This window comes from Carcharodon carcharias, chromosome 5 (assembly GCF_017639515.1).
Source record: "Carcharodon carcharias isolate sCarCar2 chromosome 5, sCarCar2.pri, whole genome shotgun sequence".
In the NCBI taxonomy this organism is placed as follows: domain Eukaryota; kingdom Metazoa; phylum Chordata; class Chondrichthyes; order Lamniformes; family Lamnidae; genus Carcharodon; species Carcharodon carcharias.
Genome location: NC_054471.1, coordinates 45,536,758 through 45,558,967, shown reverse-complemented (window position 1 = coordinate 45,558,967; position 22,210 = coordinate 45,536,758). Strand labels below are relative to the sequence as shown.

General features: G+C 41.6%; 1 protein-coding gene across 9 annotated transcripts in view; it reads left to right on the top strand.

Annotated features, from left to right (window-relative positions):
• fig4a (FIG4 phosphoinositide 5-phosphatase a) overlaps positions 1–22,210 on the top strand; it is a 106,201-nt gene that overhangs the window by 63,092 nt on the left and 20,899 nt on the right. For all 9 annotated transcript variants that reach the window (XM_041187851.1, XM_041187847.1, XM_041187853.1 and 6 more), the window contains 7 exons: positions 522–670; positions 5,166–5,332; positions 9,884–10,022; positions 12,865–12,923; positions 13,499–13,649; positions 17,654–17,737; positions 19,941–20,136. In XM_041187851.1, the coding sequence (XP_041043785.1) occupies positions 522–670; positions 5,166–5,332; positions 9,884–10,022; positions 12,865–12,923; positions 13,499–13,649; positions 17,654–17,737; positions 19,941–20,136 (945 nt within the window). The remainder of the gene's footprint in view (positions 1–521; positions 671–5,165; positions 5,333–9,883; positions 10,023–12,864; positions 12,924–13,498; positions 13,650–17,653; positions 17,738–19,940; positions 20,137–22,210) is intronic.

The window sequence follows — 22,210 nt, the reverse complement described above, 5'->3', positions numbered from 1 at the left end:
AAAAATTTTAATTCTTTTTGGCAAACCATGGACTTTTGAATGTAGAACCTACTTAAAGGGAACTATAATTGCAGGGGAGGTGGTGGCATAGTGTATTGTCACTGGACTAGCACTCCAGATACCCAGGGTAATGCTATGGGGATCTGGGTTAGAATCCCACCACAGCAGATGGTAAAATTTGAGTTCATTAAAAAATCTGGAACTAAAAGTCTGATGACCATGAATCGATTGTTGTAAAAACCCACCTGGTTCACTATTGCCCTTTTGGGAATCTGCCGTCCTTACCTAGCCTGGCATACATGTGACTCCAGACCCACAGCAATGTGGTTGACTCTTAAATGTCCTCTGAAATGACTCAGCAAGCCACTCCGTTCTCAAGGGCAATTAGGGATGGCCAATAAATACTGGCCCAGCCAGTGATGCCCACATCCCATGAACAAATAATTTAAAAAAAGAATGGTGACTAGATATTATGCCTGCAATATAACTTATTATAGTGCTTACCCTAAATTCTGTTTCAGACTGGTGTTCTCAGGACAAACTGTGTTGACTGTTTGGATCGTACAAACACTGCTCAATTTATGGTGGGAAAATGTGCTTTGGCATACCAGCTCTATGCAATAGGTGTGATTGATAAACCAAGATTGCAATTTGACACGGATGCTGTTCGGTAAGCAATGTGTTGCTTTTATAAATTCCAACCGCTTTATTTTGTTCAATTTAGTGTTTCTTTTTGTTTCCTGATTTTCCCTGCCCCCTTTATAATTGGGGAAATTCGGCTTTCTTCACTCCTATTTTAGACCCTTCCCCGTGTCCAGCACTCCCAACCCTAATAAGCACAGACTAAGGGCAGCACTGCCTTAGTTTCCCCTATTTTTTCCATCAAACCTTAGCTGACCAGCCTAAATGTATAATCTTTTTTTGGTGGTAATCTTAACCAGCACAATTCCACAACCTGTAAACCCTGACACCCCCAACACCAGCTGACCTCTATCTCTAATCTACCTGATCCTGGATGGCATCCTTGTGCAGGAACTCCCCTTAGAAGGTATCTAAGCTTGTTATTCAGCTGGCTTCCGTTGGAATCTTTTTTGAAAAATTGTATGCTCCAGAATTGAAATTCCACAGCATTTCCAGTCCATAACTTTTGCTCTGCAAACCTACCCCAGTGAATTTTGGGCATTTGTGTCTGTCTGGCACTGTGTTGTGCTCAATGCTAATCAACAATCTATGATTTTCCTCATATGAACTTGAGGATTGGTAAAATTTTAAATAAAACACATTTAAGAAAAAGGCAGGCTGCAGGCACCAGATGGCATTTTACTGTACTAAGCCCTACAGGAAAATGAGATGCATGGTTTATACCTGCTTTATGCAGCTTGCTTTGAGCTAGTAACCCAGGATGGCAGGATAAGGCACTACTGCTAGCCTGTGAGCTCAGAATGGGAAAATGGAGATACAGTTTCTGCCCCTGGAAACAATTCAGTGACACCTTTGCAAGAAAGTATGTACCTCTGGGATGTCTCATGAGGATGGAATTGAGCTTGTCCCATGCTCAAATAATCAGATAATAATTCTGCAGGCGCATAATATACCACTTAAGCAGCATATGATACCTGTGGCCAGTATATACCAGTATAAGCCACTCTTCAAGGCAGGAAGAGAGAAAATTGGAGGAGAATTTGCTACTATTTGCAGCTTTTCAAACTGACTACAACCATGAAACTTTACACAGGAGCAAGATTAGTTCGTTCAGCCGATTGAGTTTGTTCCAGAAATCTTTACCTTGTACACATTTTTTTTTGTCAAATAGTGTTAGGTGTGGCCAGAATTTCCACTGCTTATTTAATTTCACACTTTTCTGAGTTATAATGTACAATTTTTGCTCACCAAGATTAGGATGGAAGTATAGAGTGCTATTTTCAACTTCAGAATTTACACCTAAAATGCAGTATAGCATTGGTTTGGTATACAATAACTCCCCCACAATAACTGATTTTTAACATCAGAAAAATACAAGTTGCAGGATAGATATATCTGAAAATATGTTGTTTTTGATTATGCTGCACTATTTGTCTTGATCCCAATCTTAGAAGCTGGTTAAGATTTTTGTACAGACAAAATTCATATGATGCCAGAAAGATCATCTCACTTACCAAGGCTGAACTCAAATGCCGGGCCTAGAGGGAGAAATAACATCATTCTAACCAGTCACCCTATACTCTTTAGATAAATGGGAAGGCCTTCCCAAATTAGAATATTGATTTTTTTTTTCCCTTTTCTCCGGTCCCCATTCAGAATTTATTTCAGGACAGCCCTGAGTAAATAATTAAGGCCCCCATATAAATATTAAAATATCAGCAGTGTGGAAAAAGAAACTGCCCTTTCACCTCCTCCCTTCTCACTGTCTAAGGCCCCAAACGCTCCTTCCAAGTGAAACGGTGATTTACTTGTACTACTTTCAATTTAGTCTACTGTGTTCACTCTTCACGATGTGGTGGTCTCTATGTTGAGGAGACCAAATGCAAGACTGGGTGACCTCTTTGCAGAACACCTCCCTTCAGTCCACAAGCACAACCCCAAGCTTCCGCTTTCTTGTGATTTTAATTTTCAACCTTGCTCCCATGTTGACCATTCTGTCCATGGCTTGCTATAGTGCTCCAGTGATGCTCAACATAAGCTCGAGGTGGAGCACCTTATCTTTCAGCTCAGCACTCTACAGCCTTCTGGATTCAACATTGAGTTCACCAACTTTAAATCATAACTTCTGCCTCCATTTTGTTCTTTTTTTTGTTTTGCTTGGTCAATCTTGTGTTGTTTCTTTATCCCTTCACGTTGCACTCATGTGATTTCTATGTAGCCATTCTTGCCTCATTTGAACACAACCTTTGTTTCTTTACTATATACATTACCACTCTCTTTGGCTGCTGCAAATCTCCCCGGGCATCCACCCTATCACAGACCTTCTCCTTTGTTCTTTCTGTCCCCTCCACCCTTCCACTGTTTTAAAACTCTTACATTTATATCCATCTTCAGTTCTGATGAAAGGTCATTGACCTGAAACATTAACTCTCTTTCTCTGCACAGATGCTGTCTAACCTGCTGAGTTTTTCCAGTTTTTTTTTGTTTATTTGAAAAAAGAAATGCTAGACTTGGGGATCAAAATGTATTTTTAACAAATATATGCAGGCCAGAATTTTATGTACTCCTCCTCTTCCTGGGGTGGGGAGGGGATAAAATTGGTTGGGGTGGCAGGAGACTCCATGCCCGTTGCTTAATCATCTCCAGTGAAATTTTTGGCAGCAGCAGGGCAGGTGTTGGATGGCCTGCCCACCCTTGGGCCAAATGAGGTTCATAAGTGACTAACTGATTTCCACTTAAAGGCCTCCTTCCCTGCCACCCAGGTGCCCAGGGTTTACCTGGCAGAGGGCCTGTCAGGTGGGGTCTGTGTCTGCCTCCACACCAGCAGAAAGGGCTGCCCCCACTTGAAGGACCCCACCTTTGGCCTCCCGATCGCCAAGGCCCCTCTGATTGGCCCTGGCAAGGCTACCCCACTCACCTCATACTCCAGCCTCTATGTTGCTCTTGTTCGGAGACTGACTGCTGGCCCAGCAGAGGCCACTGCTAGTTGTGCTGCTGCTGGAACTGGAAAACTACTGACTATCCAGTTAGCTGGCAGCTCTTGGCCAGCAGTCCTTGGAGATGGGGGAATCCTCTCTTTATTGGGGTGGAAGCCATGATCTCAGGCGATTAACTGCCTGACCACCGTAAAACCTGGTTGTGGCTTCCTGAAACAATGGAAGCAGGCTCACTCCCACTTTTCAGCGAGTGGGTGGGGCCACTGCCTCTGCATAAAATTCAGCCCAAAGTGTGTATATTTTAGATTTTTGACTCCTACCACAGCACTAAAACAGCCTTTCTCAAAGTCACAAATTACATTCTATGTAACTGATAAATTTATCCCTCCTCATGCTTCTTGACCTGCTTGCAGCCTTTGGCACATTTGACTATATTATCATCTTCCATTGCCTCTCCTCTGTTGTCCATCTGAGTGGGACTGTCCTTGCCTGGTTCCATTTTATCTATTGAGTCATAGTCAAACAATCACCCACTGTGGGACCATTACCTTTGGGGTCCCCAGGAGATCCTTTCTATTTGGCATCTACATGCTGCCCCTCGGTGACATAATCAGAAAATTCGACACCATGTTCCACATGTATGCTGACGATTCCTAACTCTATTTCACCACTATCTATCTTGATCTCTCTCCTATCTCTGATTTGTGTCACTGCATGTCTGACCTCCAATATTGGTGAGCAGAAATTGCTTTCCAACTAAATATTGGGATGATTGAAGCCATTGTCTTTGGTCCCCACCACAACTTCCATTCCCTGACCACTGGTTCCATCTGTCTCCCTAGCTACTGCCTGAGGCTGAATCAGATCTTTTGCGACCTTGGTGCTGAGCCCAAGGACAGCTTCCAACCACATATCCACTTCACCACTAAGACTGAAACTTCCATGATATTGCTGTCCTCCACCCTGCCTTCAACTCATTTGCTGCTGAAACTCTCATTCATGTTCTTGTTACCTCTAGATTTGACTAACCCAATGTCCCCCAGCCAGCCTTCCATCTTCCACCCTACATAAACTTTATGTTCATCCAAAATTCTGGTAACCATATCTTGACTTGCACTAAATTTCACCCATCATACCTGTGTTTATTGACTTTCACTGGCTCCTGATCCAACAATGCCTCAGTTTAAAATCTTCATCCTTATTTTCAAATCCCTCTATGACCTCTCGCCTCATTTCTGTTTTCTCCTCCAGCAATCTCTGCATTCCTCCGATTCTGGCATCTTGCACATCCCCAGTTCTGATCTCCACCATTTGTGGCCATGTTTTCAGCTGTCTTGCCCCAAGCACTGACATTCCCTCCCTAAACCTCTTCTCTTTTCGCTTTTAATGTGCTCCTTAAAACTTAAGCCTAATCAAGCTTTCAGCCATCTGTCCTGATGTCTCTTCCTAAGGTTCAGTATGAGAAATTTTTATTGCTAATGCAAAATTAAAATAACCAAGATGTAAAAATGGGAAAACTCCAAAATGTTCCTGCTTTCGTATCTTAATAAAGGAAGTTATGTAACTGTTGGAGTAATTTCTCGATAGATTATTTGAAGAACTGTATGAAGATCATGGTGATACACTATCTTTGCAGTACGGGGGTTCGCAGTTAGTACATCGGGTGAAAACATACAGGAAGATTGCACCTTGGACACAGCATTCCAAGGACATCATGCAAACCCTTTCTAGGTACTACAGTAATGCATTTTCAGGTAATATGATCTTCATTTAATGTTTTAATCATCGTGTAACGCTGTTGACCACCTCAAAAGATATACTCCGATGCAGTTTTGCGCTTCAGGCTACAATTAGTTCTTTCTGAATTCTTCTTGCATGTATTGCATTGTGTCTATATCCTTTGCCACTGAAAATCCTCAAGTTTTTTTTAGCTCCAAGCAAAGCTTTTTCGATATCTATCCGAAACTCCCCCTTACACGCATTCCTCCAGTAATTCCTCCTATAAATATATGTGCATTTATGCCGCACCTCTCTCAACCTTGAGGCATCCCAAAGTGTTTCATAACCAATGAAATGCTTTTGATGTGGTCACTGTTAAACATAGAGACGTACAGCAGTGCATTCCACAAAGCAAGGCCCCACAAAGAACAGCGAGATAAATAACAGAAGCTGTTTTAGTGTGTCATGGGGTCTGTGATGTCCATCTGAAGGTAGACGGGGCCTTGGCTTTTTAACCATTGATGGGACGTGGGCATCACTGCCTAGGTCAGCATTTATTGCCCGTTGCTAATTTCCCTTGGGAAGGTGCTGGTGAGCTGCCTTCTTGAACCGCTGTAGTCCATGTGATGTAGGTACACCCACACTGCTGTTAGGGATAGTGTTCCAGGATTTTGACCCAGCGGCAGTGAAGGAACAGCGATATATTTCCAAGTCAGGATGGTGTGTGGCTTGGAGGGGAACTTCCAGGTAATGATGATCCCATGCAGCTGCTGCCCTTGCCCTTCTAGATGGTAGCGGTCATGGGTTTGGAAAGTACTGACCAAGGAGCCTTGGTGAGTTCCTGCAGTGCACCTTGTAGATAGTACACACTGCTGCCACTTTGTGTCAATGGTGGAGGGAGTGAATGTTTGTGAGTGGGATGCCAATCGAGTGGACTGCTTTGTCCTGGACGGTGTCAAGCTTCTAGTGTTGTTGGCGCTGCACTTATCCAGGCACGTGGGAAGTTTTCCATCACAATCCTGACTTGTACCTTATAGATGTTGGACAGGCTTTGAGGAGTTAGGAGGTGAGTTACTCACCGCAGCATTCCTAGCCTCTGACCTGCTCTTGTACTACGGTATTTATTTGGCTAGTCCAGTTCAGTTTCTGGTCAATGGTGACTCCCAGGATGTTGATAGTGGGGGATTCAGTGTTGGTAATGCCATTGAATGAAAAGGGGTGATGGTTAGATTCTTGTTGGAAATGTTCTTTGCCTGGCAATTGTGTGACATATCTGATCCAAAAGACAACAGCTCCGATAGTGCAGTACTGTCAACCTAGATTATGTCCAGTGTCAGCTGTGGCTCAATTGATAGCACTCTTGCCTTTGAGTCAAAACGTTCAAGGGGTGCAGGAGCAGAGGGACCTGGGTGTATATGTGCATAAGTCAGAAGGTGGCAGGACAGGTTGAGTGTGTTTAATAAAGCATACAGTATACTTGGCTTTATTATTAGGGGCATAGAGTGCAAGAGCAAAGAGATTATGTTGAACTTGTATAAAGTCACTAGTTTGGCCTCAGCTGGAGTATTGCATTCAGTTTTGGGTGACACACTTTAGGAAAGATGTGAAAGTATTGGAGTGAGTGCAGAAAAGATTCACAAAAATGCTTCCTAGGATGAGGAACTTCAGTTATGTAGATAGATTGGAAAAGTTAGGACTGTGGACTTGGAGAAGGGAAGGCTGAGGAGATTCGATAGAGGTATTCAAAATCATAAGGAGTCTGAACGGAGTAAATAGGGAGAAACTGTTCCCACTTGTGACAATCGAGAACAAGAGGGCAAAAATTTAAAGTAAAGCAATAGTGATATGAGGTAAGGCTTTTTCATGCAGCGAGTGGTTATGGTCTGGAATGCTCTGCCAGAGAACGTCTTGGAGGCAGTTCGATTGAAGCATTCAAAAGTGAATTAGATTGTTTTCTAAAAAGAGAATGTGTAGGGTTACAGGGAGAAAGTGGGAGAATGGAACTAGGTGAGTTGTTGATCCGGAGAACCGGTCCAGACACGTTGAGCCAAATGGCCTCCTTCAGCGCCGTAGCAATTCTATGAAAAGTCTCACTCCAGGACTTGAGCACAACAGTCTAGGCTGATACTCACTCCAGTACAGTACTAAGTCAGAGTCACTGCACTGTTAGAGGTGGTGTCTCTCAGATGAAGCCTTAAACCAAGACTGTGTTTACCCCCTCAAGTGGTATAAAAGATCCCGAGCCACTATTTTGAAGAGAAACGGGCAAGTTTTCCCGGATGTCTGTCCAATATTTATCCCTCAATCAACATCACAAAAACAGATTATCTGGTCATTAGCACATTGCTGTTTGTGGATGTTTGCTATACACAAGTTGGCTGCATTTGTACACTACAACAATAACTACGCTTTTTAAAATATTTCATTGACCGTAAAGCACTTTGGAACACCAGTGATTGTGAAAGACTCTATATACAAGTCTTTTGCCCTTTATTTGTTCAAATAAAAACAGAAAATAGGAGCAGGAGCAGGTCATTCGGTCCTTTTGAGCTTGCTCCGCCATTCAATAGGATCATGGCTGACCTTTAACTCAATTCCATACTCCTGCACTTTCCCCATACCCCTTGACACCATTAGAGTCTAGAGATCTATTTCCTCCTTAAATATATTGTGACTTAACCTCCACAGCCTCTGTGGCAGAGAATTCCACAGGTTCACCACACTCTGAGTGAAGAGGTTTCCCCTCATCTCAGCCCTAAATGGCCTACCCCATATCCTGAGACTGTGAACCCTTGTTATTGCCCCCCCCCCCCCCCCCCCCAGCCAGAGGAAACATCATCCCTGCATCCAGTCTGCCCATCCTGTCAGAATTTTATACGTTTCAATGAAATCCCCTCATTCTTCTAAATTACAGTGAATATAGGCATAGTCGGCCCAATCTCACCTCACATGACAATCCTGCCATCCCAGGAATCAGTCTGGTAAACCTTTGGTGCACTCCCTCTATGTCAAGCATATCCTTTCTTAGGTAAGGAGACCAAAACTGCGCACAATGCTCCAAGTATGGTGTCTGCAAGGCCCTGTACAGCAGAAGTAAGACATTCTTGCTCATGTACTCAAGTCCTCTGGCATGAAGGCCAACATGTCATTTGCCTTGCAAACTGCTTGCTGCACCTGCATGCTTTTAGTGATTGGTGTACAAGGGCACCCAAGTCTGTTTGTACATGAACATTACCCACTCTTATCGCCATTTAAGTAATACTCTGCCATTCTGTTTTTCCTGCCAAAATGGATAACTTCACACATATCCACATTATACTGTCTGCCATGTATTTGCCCACTCACTGAACTTGCCTAAATTGCCTTGAAGCCTCTTAACATCCTCCTCACCACTTAAATTCTTGTTATGACTGATGCAGTGGTAAAACGCAGTTGTTTAAAAACCCCAGAGGGAAACTTTAAACAACTGTCATTACCTATAATTTTAAGTGTTATGTTTGAAATCACAGACTCCAGAAGAGGCCCTTCGGCCCATCGAGTCTGCACCGACACGTAAGAAACACCTGACCTATCTGCCAAATCCCATTTACCAGCATTTGGCCCATAGCCATGAATGTTATGACGTGCCAAGTGCTCATCCAGGTACTTTTTTAAAAGGATGTGAGGCAACCCGCCTCCACCACCCTGCCAGGCAGTGCATTGCAGACCATCACCACCCTCTGGGTAAAAAAGGTTTTTCCTCACATCCCCCCCCTAAACCTCCTGCCCCTCACCTTGAGCTTATGCCCCCTTGTGACTGACCCTTCAACTAAGGGGAACAGCTGCTCCCTGTTCACCCTGTCCATGCCCCTCATAACCTTGTACACCTCGATCAGGTCGCCCCTCAGTCTTCTCTGCTCCAACGAAAACAACCCAACTCTATCCAACCTCTCTTCATAACTTAAATGTTTCATCCCAGGAAACATCCTGGTGAATCTCCTTTGCACCCCCTCCAGTGCAATCACATCCTTCAGATAATGTGGCGACCAGAACTGCACACAGTACTCCAGCTGTGGCCTCACCAAGGTTCTATATAAGTCCAACGTGACTTCCCTAGTTTTGTAATCTATGCCTCAATTGATAAAGGCAAGTGTCCCATATGCCTTTTCCACTGTGATGTTCCCATTGTTCATTTCGAGGAAATGTTAACTCCAAACATTTATTTGAGGGAAGTGGTGAAGAGGTTGAGGTGGTGTCAGAAATGGTCCAAAGCAAGTTTTCAGTCTTAGCTGCGTCATCCAGAGGAGAAACCAACTGAAGAGGAGGCAGTTTCCCAGGAGGAGGGAGGTTGTCATTGACAGGTGTGTGGCCTAGGGTTTTCCTAAGTAGCCCTCCATCCAATTCCCTAGCAACAGTTGCTGAAGACCACTACCAGACCTCTAGGCTCAACTACTCCATCAAGAAATGATGTAAGTAATGCTACATCTCAGGGAAAATGAATAATCAGCATGAAATTGCAAGTTTAAAGGACCATTCCATCTACAAGTGTCAAAAACTTTTGAAATATGCAAACCTTTAATTGCTGTTTCATTGATATTTTCTTACAGATGCTGATAGACAGGATGCTATAAATCTGTTCCTTGGAGTTTTCCAGCCTACGGAAGGAAAGTCTCATCTTTGGGAGCTTCCAACTGACTATTACCTACATCATAAGAACACCATGGCACTTTTGTCTCCCAAGAGAAGGTAACGAATGGTCTGTAGATTCTACCTTAATTTTTATATGATAGGCAAATCTGACTCATTTAAGTATATATTGTTAAGTGTCTCCCAAGATTCAGCATAATCGCCAAAGCTTAAGTTCAACTCTATAGAAATTTAACACCTATTATGATCTCAGGATATCCAGAGCACTTTGTACAATGTACTTTTCAACTTCAGTCACTATTGTTATCATAGCGAAACATGGCAGTCTATCTGTGCACAGCAAGGTCCCAATCAACCGCCATGACAAGATGATCTTGATATTGGTTGAGGGATAAATATTGGTCAAAGCTACACTGTCCATGTGTAGTGCCATGGGATCTTCTAAGTATACTTAAGTCTCCGGCTCTGGCTGCATCTCAAGGCCCCTTCATGCATGCCTGAGAGCTGGCCTGCACTTGGATGGCCAGTATTTAGTGCGCTTCATGGCTATCCAAAACCACACCCACCTCCCATGTTACTACACTATTTTTTAAATTTATTCATGGTGCAAGTCTCCTAAGTCCACTTTGGAAGGCAGATGGGAAATGGTTTATTCTTTTGTCTGAAAGATGGCACCTCTGATAATGCAGCAGTCCCTCAGTACTGCACTAGTGTCAGCCTAACTTATAGGCTTGAGTCTCCAGAAGAAGGTTGATCCTACACCATTCTGCCTCATAGGCAAGTGCTACCACTGAGCCATATCTGACATAGTTAGACTTGAATTTTTTCATAGTTATGGCTGTTGACAAATGACTTGGATGAAGGGATGGATGGTTGCCAAATTTGCTGCTGAAAGTAAGTTGTGAAGAGGACATAAGGAGGCTACAAAAAGATAAAGACAGGTGAAGTGAGTGGGCAAAGATCTGGCAAATGGAGTATAATGTGGGAAAATGTGAAATGTTCCATTTTGGCAGGAAGAATAAAAGAGAAGCATATTATCTAAATGGTGAGAGATTGCAGAGCTCTGAGGTGCAGAGGGATCTGGGTGTCCTAGTGCATGAATCACAAAAGGCTAGCATGCAAGTACAGCAAGTAGTTAGTAATAGAATGTTATCGATTATTGCAGGAGGAATGGAATATAAAAGCTGGAATGAGTTTGAGATGCCCCTCCACCCTCTCATGTTGACACTGATGGATGTCAGCAAATGCCATAAGACATAGGAGTAGAAATTAGGCCGTTCGGCCCATCAAGTCTGCTCCACCATTCAATCATGGCTGATAAGTTTCTCACCCCCATTCTCCCGCCTTCTCCCCGTAACCTTTGATCCCCTTACCAATCAAGAACCTATCTACCTCGATCTTAATTACACTCAATGACCTGGCCTCCACAACCTTCTGTGGCAATGAATTCCATAGATTCACCACTCTCTGGCTAAAGAAGTTTCTCCTCATCTCTGTGCAGCTCCTAGCAGTGCAGGACCAATGTCCTGGAACAAGGTCTCCATGGCAGTTGCTAAGCTACTAGTGTTGACCTTGGTGCATTGGTATGCCAGCACTATCACCTCACACTGAAAGAGGACAGATTCCTCCATTATGCCTTGCAATCTGAGGAGTTCAGAAGACAGCCTTTCCTGATGTTCCCGAGCTTGTCTTTGCAGCTCCAGCAACTGAGGTAGAACAGAGTCCAAAGGCTTATCATCTGACTCAAACTCGGTGAATTCTGGGCCTCCAGCTGTTCTCCGAAAGCTGACGCCCTTGGATTTTACTGCCTCCACCTGCTGCGGATCAGACAGTGCGGTGTGCACCTGATTGTGACCCCTGAGGCTAATCTAGAACTCAGCCCCACCAAGATGTGTGTCTCTGCACTGGTGGAGGGTGTTGGTGAGCGCTGTGACGGGTCTTCATTGTCTGCGGATTCCTCTTTTGGGGTGTCCTCGGAGCTGGGGTTGATGACCTGGCTCGTGGCTGCCCTTGGCTGCTACCCAGATGTGCCTGCAAGGGAGAGATAATTAGTGTACGGCAGTGAACTGTGAAACAGGAGATATCACTCAGTCTGATGGATGTTGCAGTACAGGATCCTCACTTTGTTGACCACCACCAACCTCACCGCCTGCACAGAAATGGCCCACACCCTTGCCAGCCATCTGGATGGCTCTATTGTCAAAGGATGTGAGGACCTTTAGCTTGGGCATGCCTCCCCAAGTCTGGGACCCCTCCCTCTTGTTGTGGGCTAGCTTATCCTAAATGGAGACAGATGGACAGGTGTAAGCAAGATGCCTACCAGGCCAGATGAGAAGAATGTCTGGCATGTGTGGAGTGAGTGGTGCCATGGACAGCATGAGAGCATGATGGGCAGGATAGATGAGGGCGTTTTGTGAGAGTGAGTGGTGATGTGCCTTGAGCTGACAGTGAGTGCGAACCCTGTGGATATGTGATGGGTTTGAGTGTGAGAGTTGACTGATGTTCCCCAGATTCCTTTGTTGCTCTACACCATTGAGAATTTTCTTTTATATACAAGGTCTATGTGACTTCCTTATTACTCCTACCAACATGACTTTCAATATAAATGTGAATCTATTTGCCATTTAAGCACCCACCCTGCAAGTTTATTAACATTGTCTTGTAATGTGATGTTGAAATTGTACTTCTGATACCCGAGTACATTATTTATTTAAACAATTTGGATAGCAGTGGTCCCAACACTGATCCCTGTGGAATACAGCTTCCCATCTTCTGACGGCCTGAGTAAATATCTTTATTTGCCACTTTTGTACCCAGCTTATCCATTCTGTTTCACCTGACTCCATACCAGATTTTTTTTATATAAGCAAAATTTCTAAGTTTGTGTGTATTCTATATCAAATGTTGTAAATACTTGGCTTTTTTTTTACATTTCTTGAAGCTATACCCATTGGTGGACACCGGAGGTGCTAATCAATTTACCTTTGCCTTTTGATGAAGGTAGGAACAAATAACTTGCTTGCCAACTTGAAAAGATCAGTGCTCTTAATGTAAAAGTATTTGGCATGCTATATGTAACCTGTCAAATACTTTTAAATTAAGAGCACCAAAAAGTAATTTAAGTTGTTCTGTAAATGAAATTTTAACTGTTTGCATTCACTGGGTAATAATTATTTACCACATTCAGAATCAGGAATTGGCCTTCACTGTAAGGAATAAGAAAGTTGTATAGCTTGAACAATGAAATTCTGTAGAAAAGCTTCTGCGTATAATGTTGATGTTTGTTATATTGAATGCCGTAGCTATATAGTAAATAAACTCTCCAACACTTAAAAGATGCAGCTTTTTAGCTATGCACCTTGAAAAATTAAATGTGGCATTCTTGGCTCAGTAACTTTTTAAACCTTTCTTGATTCAAACAAATGTGCCTGCTGTATTTGTAAAACTTGACAAGTTTGTGTTAAAATTGCAGCCTGGAGTATTCCTTTTAATGTTATTGCAGCCTGGTATTATGATCGTTCAGTTAATTAAACTCATTGATAAAATATTTTCCTCTCTGTTGTTCACCTCTTTAGTTCCCTGCACTGAGAACCTTAAAAAAATGACAATAGTGAAGAAGATGGATAAATCTGATGAAGAGATAGATGTATACACTGAATTCTTCAGGCCATATGAACTGAGCTGTTTCGATGATACATTTTGTCTGACAATGACAAATTCAGCTAAGTATGTAATCTATTCACTCCAGTGGATAACCCCTGCTCTGCCCAATGCTCCAATCCTGATGCAAATTAAGTTTTTAAAGAACTTTTAACCATTTTATTTTCAGAACATTTAAGGATAATATCCTACAGTACCTTTACCTTTGGGACTTGATAAACATTGCGCGAAGAATTAATTACCTATGTGAAAACTTCAGTGATATTTCTACCACTTAAGGAAATAGCCCTTGTGCGTTAAATTCTATTTAAAATAGAGCAAATTGCTGTAATTGCCTACACAATTATTTTGATCATTGCAGCCCCCTTTCTGACATTCGGGTGGATGATAGTGTTAGGAAATAGAGATAATTTAAGTTATATTAATATTTGTGGGTGGTAGGAATGGGTTTTAGCTTTAATTTTTAAGCTTGATTTGTATTTCTGTATCTGTGTGTTAAGAAAAGATCAAGTTGAGTTTTAGTTCCACTTCAAAAAGTGCCTGCCTTTCTAATGAGAGTTTACAACTGTAAGAAAAGTTAAGCAAACATAAGAGTAGAAAAACTGGGCTGTTGTCTAGCAACAGGGGTCCAGAGAGGCAGGTCCCTCCCACAGACACACACAAGAAACAGCAGTTTTAAGTTCGGTTTTGAAGACAGCTGCCAAGCAGAAGCAACCTAGAAGGGCAAATAGCCAGTTCCAAGCTAAAGTTGGTTGAAAGTAGCTACCAGGGAGAGACTGGAGTAAAGAGGACAGATAGTCATTCCCAAGCTAAAGAAGAAAGTCCCCAAAGAATCCAGGGGAGTGGAACAGGAGAAAGTCCCAAGCAGACCACCTAGTCAGAGGAAGGACAAGAACCTGGAAAAGGTCCTGTTAAGAGTGAGGGGCAGAGAAAGACTCCAAGCTGCATGAATCAGTATCAAAGTGATATAAAGGCTTGTGAGAAGTCAGAAAGTCCAAAGAGGCAACTGAAGGTCTGTAACTCTTTGCTATGGGCATGTGTAGCAATGGTGTGCTGTTGACAGCTGAGTCGGTGAGAGAGAGTGTGAAAAATAGCTTGAATGTGTGTGCGACCCAGGGAAGAGGAACATCAGAAGGAGAGTTCGAAACCCTAAAGGTGGACCCTTGTGGAAGGCATCTGAGAGAAAGCATTGGTTTGGGAGAAGATTCCAAGGCAAGTTCTTGGAGAATGGAGATTGGAATTGCTTGTGTGAAAGGCGGAGTTCAGTGAAACTGGTTGGCTCACGGTGTGACAAGCATCTGGTGGGGCGGGAGTTAATGAGAGATCCATGCTAACTGGTTGAGGGGGCATGTGTCACTCGGTTTCAGAGTGTGACGTGTCTGACCACAGGTCACTTATTGGTTTACATGGACTGTGTACTTACTGTGAGCATTAAAGTATAAGATAGCTTTTGTAACTTGTGTTCCCCTTACAAATCTGTGTATATCTGTAAAGGTATAGTTGTGGGTGAAGGAGTACTGTAATACGGTTCATTTCTTGTCTAATAAATGTTTTGTGCTTTTTTGTTAAAAGTTCATTAGCTGGCTCAGGTGACTCTTCAGTAGCCCCTTTCCACGTATCTAAACAAACAACTAAAAGTTAGGATCTTTCAAGCTGGGTTCCACCTGAGATCAGGCTTGACCAGTGGTAACATCAGCTGGGGATCATAACAATAGCGTAGTGGTAGTGTTACTGGACGAGTACTTCGAAGGCCCAGAATAATGTTCTGATAGCATTATCTGGAGGAGATTTAATTTCCATCAATTAAATCTGGAATAAAAGGCAAGTCTCATTAATAATGATCATGAAGCCGACAGACTGTTGTTAAAACCCATCTGCTTCTCTAAACAGGAAAAGTATTCTGCTGTCCGAACCCCGTCTGACCTACATGTGACTACAAACTCACAGCAATGTGACTGATTCTTAACTGTTTTCTGAAATGGCCTGGTATGCAACTTATTTGCATCAAACCACCACAGAAAAGTCGAATAAGAACAAAACCAGACACATCACCCAGCATCGACCCAGACACTGGAAATGACAAAGGTGTGCACCCTTGCCGAATCGACCCTGCAAAGTCGACCTTACTAACATACGTAGGAATATAGCACTTAGGAGCAGGAGTAGGCCATTCAGCTCCTTGTGTCTGGTCCACCATTCTATAAAGTAATGGCTAATATGATCAGTGGCCTCATCTCCACTTTCCTGTCTGCACCCCATAACCCAAGATTCCATTGTCTATCAAGAATCTAACGCAGTCTTGAGTAAATTTGTGACCCAGCCTCCTCTGCTTTCTGGGAATGATCTGGGGACTTGTGCCAAAATTGAGAAAGGCGCCTCACAGACTAATCAAGCAACAGCCTGACGTCATATTCAGCAAATCATACCTTATGGCCAATGTCCCAGACTCCTTCATCACCAACTTTGGTTATGTCCTGCCAAAAGAGACTGACCAGAAGTGGTGATACAGTGGTACACAGTTGGGAGGGAGTTGACCTGGGAGTCCTCAGCATTGACTCTGGATCCATGAAGTTTCATGGCATTAGGTCAAACATTGGCAAGGAAATATACTGCCTACCACCTACTGCCTTCCCTCAGCTAATGAATCAATGCTCTTCCCATGTTGAACACCAATTGGAAGAAACACTAACTAAAGACACAGAACATATTCTAGGTGGGAGACTTGAATATTCGTCACAGAGATTGGCACTATGGGTCCATTACTGTTAGCTGGCCGAATCATGAAACCCATATCTGCCAGACTGGGCCGGCAGCAGGTGGTGAGGGAACCAACACGAAGGAGAAACCTGCTTGACCTCATCATCACCAATCTACCTCTCACAGATGCATCTGCCCGTGACGGTAAAAACAGGAGTGACCACTGCACAGTTCTTGTAGAGATGAAGTCCCATCTTTTCTCTTGAGGGCACCATCCATCAATATTGTGTGCGTGTGTGTGTGTTAAGCTGGGCAAGAGATTGATGGGTTGTCGGAGTGTTTTGAAACATGGAAAGGGATAGAGGTGTTAAGTTTGAGGTACATAATATTTGCATTTTTAGATAAGGTAAGAGTTTGTTTGAATGTCAGAGGGGAGTCAGAGATGACAAGAAACATGTTTACATCTTGCAGGAGCCCCATATATAAACAGTAATGGGGATATATTTTATTGACCCAAAAGCAAAGACAAGATGGAAACATGAAAGATCTTTCTATTTGGAAAGGTTTGAGTTTCAAAGAGGTGTAAGAACAATGGAACTGAGATGAAAGGGAAAAAAGAGATATTAGAGTTACTGTGGATAGTTGGACATAGTTGTTGAGCTGGAGATAGCTGGAGCTGTTGAGCTATAGCTGGAACTCTGAGCTGGGAGAGAATGCAGTTTGAATCACCCATCCACTCAAGCCAGAATAGTCTTGGGCTGAAGCAGGCCGTTTTATTCTGAAGTGGATTTCACCACAGAGTGGGAGAGGGTTGCAGCCATGTGGTATGCCTTTATTGAAGCTACAGCAGTTTATCATGTATAATATTACTGGATTTCATAGTAAACATCTATAAAGGAGTGTTGCCTGGAAGGTGTTTATTTGTGGGTTTGACCAAGTAGAGTGTTTTTGGGGAATGTTTTGTAGGACTAACCTTAATTGTGTAACTGTAATCTTGTGTAATTAGGTTTTCTTTCATTTTTGTTAATATAACTTTTACCTTTAATTTTTAAAATCCCAAAAGCGTTACTGGACCTCTTATTGCTGAGATCGGTACATCCTCCTCTTGTTTTCAGAATACAAAATAAAAGGGTGTGGCCCATAAGCCAAGTTTTCCTCAGGGATTTGGTTTGCGCAGCAATTAATGCAGGCTGTGGTCATATGGGCTGTTGCCTTCAGCCCAGACCCATCACTGGTATTTTGGCAAAGTTTTTGTTTAATTGTTTAGAAAATATGACCAGTTTTGATACTTTGCATGTTTGTTTTAAAATCAGAATGATGTGAGGCCATTTTCATAGTATTCCAAGGCTTCATTGTACTGTGTTTGTCTAAAGGGACTTCATGCCAAAGCATGTTGGAATTGACCCAAGTCCTTTCACTATTCGCAAACCAGAAGAAACAGGCAAATCCATGCTGAGGTAAAGAACTGGTAACTAGATTTAGTTGTCTCTTCGTTTAACTATATGAAACATTTTGCTTTTAATTGCTGTTATTAATTTTAACCAAAAATCTGTGTCTTGGAGGGTGTACACAATTAAATAAAACCAAAATACGAAAGCAAAATACTGCTGATGCTGGAAATCCTAAATAAAAGTAGGAAAGGCTGGAAATACATGGGTCTGGCAGCATCTGTGAAGAGAGAATCAGAATTAATGTTTTTGAACGCAAAGCATAATTCCTCTTTTTTTCATTTTCAGGTTTTTTGTTCTGTCAGCCACTTGTCCAATATCTTCCTTTTGCTTTTTTCCACAATCTAGCTTCCTCAGAGTTTGTCCAACATTTTCATCTCATTGTTGTGAGTTTTTGTGACTCAGCTCAGGGAGAAAATTTTGACTCCAATTTAAAGAATGGGTATAATACCACATATGTGCTTAATAATATCAGGTGGCAATAAAACCGCTTCTTGTAATTCTTTTAGTTAAAGATGTGCCACCAAAAGTATTTAATAGGTGAAGATGATCAAACATCAAAATATAAAGAATTATGTTTCACTGCCAAGTCCCAATATGAAAATGCCAATTAATCAGTTTTCCTTCTCCAACCAGTACTGTTAATGCAGAAAGTTGAATCTGCCAAAGTTCATTTTGACAAAGTTCAATAACATGAGCTGTTGAGCAATATGTTTGCTGAAAGGTTCAATAAAATCCTAGCTCAGGATCAGAAATTACATTGAAGTATATGGTATTAATCAGGTAATCAAAGTCAGAAACAAGCATATTGCTCAGACCAGGGCAGAGCATTAGTACACAAGAGTTCCCAGTCTTGTTGCACTTGTAAGAGGTGCCAATTGCAAACTAAACAAGGGAAAATAATAAATTGGACAAATATCAGGAGTAAAAAAAGATAACTTGCATCTATAAAATGCCTTTTACAACCTCAGGTCATTCTAAAGCATTTTGCAACTAATTAAACACTTTTGAAGTGATGAAAGGTTTTTCGTTGCACTGATGCTGTCAGACCTGCTCAGTGTTTTCAGCATTTTCTGTTTTTATTTCAGACTTCCAGCATCTGTAATATTTTGCTTTTGTGTTTTCGAAGTGTTCTCCATGTTGTAATTTGATGTCAGATGTCACTCATTTGATAGCAATCTTGCCCCTGAGTCAGAAAGTTGAGACTTATGCACAAAAATCTAGGCTGACACTAGTCTGTGGGCCCAATAACAGAAAATGAATGGATAGCCAGAAAATTTGTCATTGGTAATTTTAGTTGATGAAGGAACGTTCCATAGGATATGGAAAGATTTCCTGCCCTTCATATATTCAGTGGTATCTTTGATGTTAACTTCTATTTAACGAACATTTCAATCTAGAAATTTGCTTAGTAAATTATACCCTTTGCTGTGTGCAATTTGAATTCCTGACATACAACAAAAGTTGTATTGTACTATTAGACTTGATGTTTTTAGAAAATTCCCTTCCTCCACTTTTGCAGTAATTATTACGAGATTTATGCTGGACACACTATAGCTTGGGTAAAAATAATTTATGATCAAAAATGGAAAATGCCTTACAAACCAATTCTGTTAACCAATTAAAATATTTTTATTTTGGAGTAGATACCAGTGCATTTAGGGGGAGTCAATGGTATTGTGGTACCGTCACTGTACTAATGATTCCAGAGGCCCACACAAATGCCCAGGGGACAGGGATTCAAAACCTACCATGGTAACTGGTGGAATTTGAACTTAATTAATAAATCTGGAATATAAAGCTATCCTTAGTAATAGTGACCATGGAACTATCATCGATTGTCGCAAAAACCCATCTGGTTCATTAATGTCTTTCCTAAGGAGGGAAATCAGCCATTCCTACATGTTCTGGCCTACATGTGACTCCAGACAGCAATGTGGTTGACTCTTAACTGCCCACTAGAATGGCTTGGCAAGCCACTCAGTTCAACGACAATCAGGGATGGGGAACAAATGCTGGCCTTGTCAGCAACGCCAACATCCCATCAAAGAATAAAGAGAAAAAATTTAGTTTAATGTTGATTCTTCACATGCATTGCACTATTTTTCCTCAGCCGTGATAGCATAGAATAGTTACTACCTATATGATGTATTGTATTTTCAAATTAGATTTATTCTTTAGTACAATTTGCCTAAAATACTTTCTTCTTCAGTAACAAAAGTAATAAGGAAGAAGCTGTATTGCAGCGTAAAACAGTAGCAAGTGCTCCACCACCACCATCAGAGGAGGTCGCTTCTAGTAGTTCTGAGGATGATTCAGGAACTGACAAGGAGGAAGAAGGTCCTGTGTCTCAGCGGTCAACACCAGTAAAAATTACAGAGTTTGGGGATACTACCAGAATTCCTGAGGTAATAAGGACATTTTATGCAATTGAAATAAGCTAAATTTTATAATGCCACAGATTAAAAGGATGTAGTTTTAAAAAACCATTTCAAAGCAAAATACTTATCATTGGATGGAAAACTGGAAGAGCAGGTCAACCCAAATAACTGCTGCAAACCTTCTGTATCTCCTTATTGACAGAGGTCTTTTATCAGACCGTCTTGCTGCCCTGGATTAGGAAATGATCTCAGAGTCAGCATAAAGGAGAAAGGCATAAAATTGAAAATAGGATCAGAATAGGAGTGTGGCTGAAATCATTTGCCAGTTTCTTTTCATCACTAACCAACTTAATTGGTGAAGGATAATTTTTGCCATCAGTATGGAGAAGGCCTATGTCCAACTGAGAAGCCTGTTGGCTTGATAATTCAAATAGCTTTCCCAAATGTAAACACAAAGGGGCAGTATTTAACTTTTTTTTTCAGTGGTGAAAATTCCATTACACTTTTATGTAACTTGGTTGAGTCAAGGTTGGGAAAATATTGTAACATGTCAGTAACCGTTGGGTAGTTTCTTTTTTCCTAAAATAACAGAACTACATTGTAAAAGTGCGAGGCGAAAGTAAGCATCACATCCATTTCTTCATGAGTCTGTAAGATAGGAAGTTGGCAGTGATGGCCATTTTATTCAGCTAGTTGACCACGAAGTAACAAAGCCTGTGTATCCCTATTTAGGCGTTAGTGCTTTCCTTTCAAGATTCAAGCCAATATAAGTGTACTCTTTTTGTAAAATAAAAAAGCAGGGCTCAACTTTAGAAAATTTGATAATTATAACATGCCTCATAGGAATTTCTTGTCACTCAGTAATACTGTCTTAACCCTTCGAGCTTTGCACTAGAATCAGTTTTACTAAAATAGAATTATATATGAAGTATTTTCATAAACATGATTGAGACAACCACACTACCATCAATACTATAATGTAATGGATGTGATGCTTACTTTCACCTCGCCCTTTTACAATGTAGTTCTTTTATTTTAGGAAAAAAGGAACTACTCAACGGCTATTGACACGCTATTATAGGGTATAGAACAAAATTGACTGTAGCATAACTGATCATGAAAAAACTCACACTTGTATAATATTATGGTCTGTGATCAGTTGTTTACTTCTAAAGATGATGCAAGGAACTTGCATAGATTTGTGTGAAAGACCAACATAAGTGATCCTACTTGATGTATGAGCTTATTTGTTTTATTTACTTAGGTAGTAGATTAGGCCAATAAAATTACTTTATGTCCAAAGTATCGTTATCAAAATGGCAGCAGCAATTGGTAATCATTTTACTTTCATTGATGAAAATTGTAAATTCTGAAGTTCACTATTTTTTTGCTATCTCAAGAAAAGAGCTGCAAATACTGTTCGCATAGCCACTGCATCATAGCAGCGTGAAAGGGCTGGTATTCAAATTTTGAGATACTTTACCTTTCCAGGGAAATTTGAGGTGGACATGGTACTGCTCAGGTCCAAAAGTGGCAGCCTTTCGCTCATTTGAAACTTTGTTCGCTATGTGTTGTGCAATGATCTGATCAGGACAGACATTGGCCCGCGGGGTTCTCTACTGCTTTCACTGCAAGCCTACTGGTGAATATAGATGTTGGGATTTCTCTAGCTCCACCTGCTGTAGGATTGGCCTTATCAGCAATCTTGTAAAGAGAGCCCTAGCTATTTGACCACCTTGCAAGCTTGAGGCAGAAGTAGAGTGCGTCAAAGCTATCTTGTGTGTCATTGGCTATCCTGATCAGATTATTATTCACTCTGTAATCAAGCAAACACAAAAATGAGCGATTGATCTAACTTTTGGGCCTGAAAATTGCCTGGTCTACCTCAAATTACCCAGGAAAGGCAAAATATCTTTTTTTTTAAATTTGAACAACAGATTAAGCAAGCCATTTCACACCGCTACTACGCAGTGACTATGTGAGTGGCATTTTCTACTTGGAGGACGATGCTGCCAGTCCAAAAAGATGTTCTGCCTGCCACACAACTGAGCAACGTTGTAAATGAATTTTAGTGTAGGTGCAATACCAGGTAAGCTGTACA